This window comes from Alligator mississippiensis, chromosome 4, assembly GCF_030867095.1.
Source record: "Alligator mississippiensis isolate rAllMis1 chromosome 4, rAllMis1, whole genome shotgun sequence".
In the NCBI taxonomy this organism is placed as follows: Eukaryota; Metazoa; Chordata; order Crocodylia; family Alligatoridae; genus Alligator; species Alligator mississippiensis.
In genome coordinates, this window is record NC_081827.1 from 152236550 (window position 1) to 152238356 (window position 1807).

Here is a 1807-nt window from a genome sequence, read left to right on the forward strand (position 1 = left end):
CAGCTGTCTTTTATTGCTCTGAGACCGCACAACTCCAGCAGCAGAGCAAGAGTGGCCACAGGGGCATCCGAAAGCAAACTGTCCTTCCTTCTGGAAAAATACATTCCTGTTCTCCCCCTTTCCTGCCAAAGATGGATGAAAGACAAATGTCAGCTTGTGTTGCCTGGTTTGTGCATGGGATGGAGGAGAGAAAAGGAGTAGGACAAGGACAGCTCTGTGCCACTAACTAGTATCCACATGTCCAGCCAGCCCTTGGTGTGCATGTTGGATTCAGTGAGATGATAAAAACGAATGATTGAAATGGGAATTTTCCCTCTCTAACAACATAAACCTCTTAGGGAAGTAGGTTGCTGAAAATGTCCCCACAGATGCTGCTCCCCCCCCCCAGCTGGACGCCTGCCAACAGCTGCTTTAATGAACTACAAGGACCTGCAATCCTTTCACAGAAGCATTTATTACAGATACAGAAGGCAGTGGTATGTGCCAGCACCTGGCTTAGGTCTCCTCTTGCCAGCATTTCCCCTGGGCAGAGGCCAATGTGGACAAGAGCTCCTTAGCAACCTCTCTCTGCAGGGAAGGGGTGCTCACACTGGCTTTTCCCCACAGTGCAACAGGGTCACTTCTGCTGGCCAAGCCCCTTCCCCTATACAAGTGGATCAGGATTGGGCTGGTCATCCCCACCCCATCCTGGGCTAGGTGAAGCCCCAACTAAGCCCCTTTCCCTACAAAGGTGGGCTGCCCCCAGTCCCCCTGCGCAGCAGCATGGAGCCCCACCACCATGCCCACCCCGGGCTGTGTGTGGGGACCACCGGGCAGATGTGGCTCAGCAAGAGACCAGGAAGTGCGCCAGGGAAAAGGGCTGGTGCCCCAGTCCAACCTACCCAGTGACCCTCTCAGTCCTGGCGCACAGAGGCGAGGGTGCACAGCGGTGCCACTGGCAGGGGTGAAGAGGGCTGGCGAGGCACTGCCAGGCCCCTGCCACCACTGCCCCCCACAATGCAGTCCTGGGAGACTCCGGCTCAGTGCGCTGCGGGCCGGGTCAGCTGGTCGCGCTCTTGGCCTCCCGGTCCGCCCCCGCCGCCGCCTCCTCCCTGTCGCCGAAGAACCACTCCTGGGACACCGAGTGGAAAACGTAGCCGTCTGTGCGTCCGCTCAGGAAAACACCGACACCGCCCCTGGCCCGCCCCCACCCCGGCCCCGGTCCCGGCCCCGGTCCCGGCAGGATACAGAAGCCGAGCGCGAGGGCGCCGAGGACGGTCACCACCACCGCCTTGCGGCCCCCGGACCGGCGCTTCAGGACGCGCTGCGCTTCCTCCAGGTGCTCCGCAAGGTGGCGCTGCCCGGCGCTGAGCTCCGGGTCCCACGCGGGGTCGATCTGCGCCTTCGCCGCCACCAACTCCTTGCGCGACTGCTTCGGCACGGCCATGCTCCGCGCCCGCTCCCTCCGCCTCGTGAGTGCGATGAACGGGTCAGCAACGTCACATCCGCGCGGGGCGCTGCCGCTGCCATCTTTGATAAAGGCCGAGAGTGACCGCCCCCTGGCCCTCGAACCCGCCTCCCAGGCCTGGCCAATCACGGGGCTTCACGTGCGGCAGAACGTTTCGAGGCGGGAGCTAGGGTGGGGGGCGACTGTCTGGGGGGGCTGCTCCGGCCGCGCTTGTCAGGGGCGGGGCGGCGTGTGGGGGGCGGCCCCTGCCCTGCTCTGAGCGCGGGGGGCGCCGCTCCCCGCTCCCCTCCCGCGGAGAGTCCAAGTGCCCTGCTCTCCGCATCCCAGCGTTGTCCGATTCTATAACTCCTGGAAGTCATG

At 63.2% G+C, this 1807-nt stretch overlaps 1 protein-coding gene across 1 annotated transcript; it reads right to left on the reverse strand.

Annotated features, from left to right (window-relative positions):
- Window positions 1–435: 435 nt before the first annotated feature.
- LOC106738084 (cytochrome c oxidase assembly factor 3 homolog, mitochondrial) lies at window positions 436–1519 on the reverse strand. Its single transcript, XM_014609237.3, has 2 exons — window positions 1228–1519; window positions 436–1140 (listed from the first exon to the last, which is right to left on the reverse strand). The coding sequence occupies exons 1-2, from the start codon at window positions 1424–1426 to the stop codon at window positions 1040–1042; spliced, it is 300 nt and encodes a 99-aa protein (XP_014464723.1). The 5' UTR covers window positions 1427–1519; the 3' UTR covers window positions 436–1039.
- Between the last annotated feature and the right edge of the window lie 288 nt (window positions 1520–1807).

Excerpts from the sequence above, each read along its gene's own strand:
- LOC106738084 (XM_014609237.3), bottom strand. The coding sequence starts at position 1,426 with ATGGCCGTGCCGAAGCAGTCGCGCAAGGAGTTGGTGGCGGCGAAGGCG. Across the intron at positions 1,141-1,227 it reads CGCCCTCGCGCTCGGCTTCT|ACGGCTACGTTTTCCACTCG; the intron begins GTATCCTGCCGG and ends GCGGACGCACAG.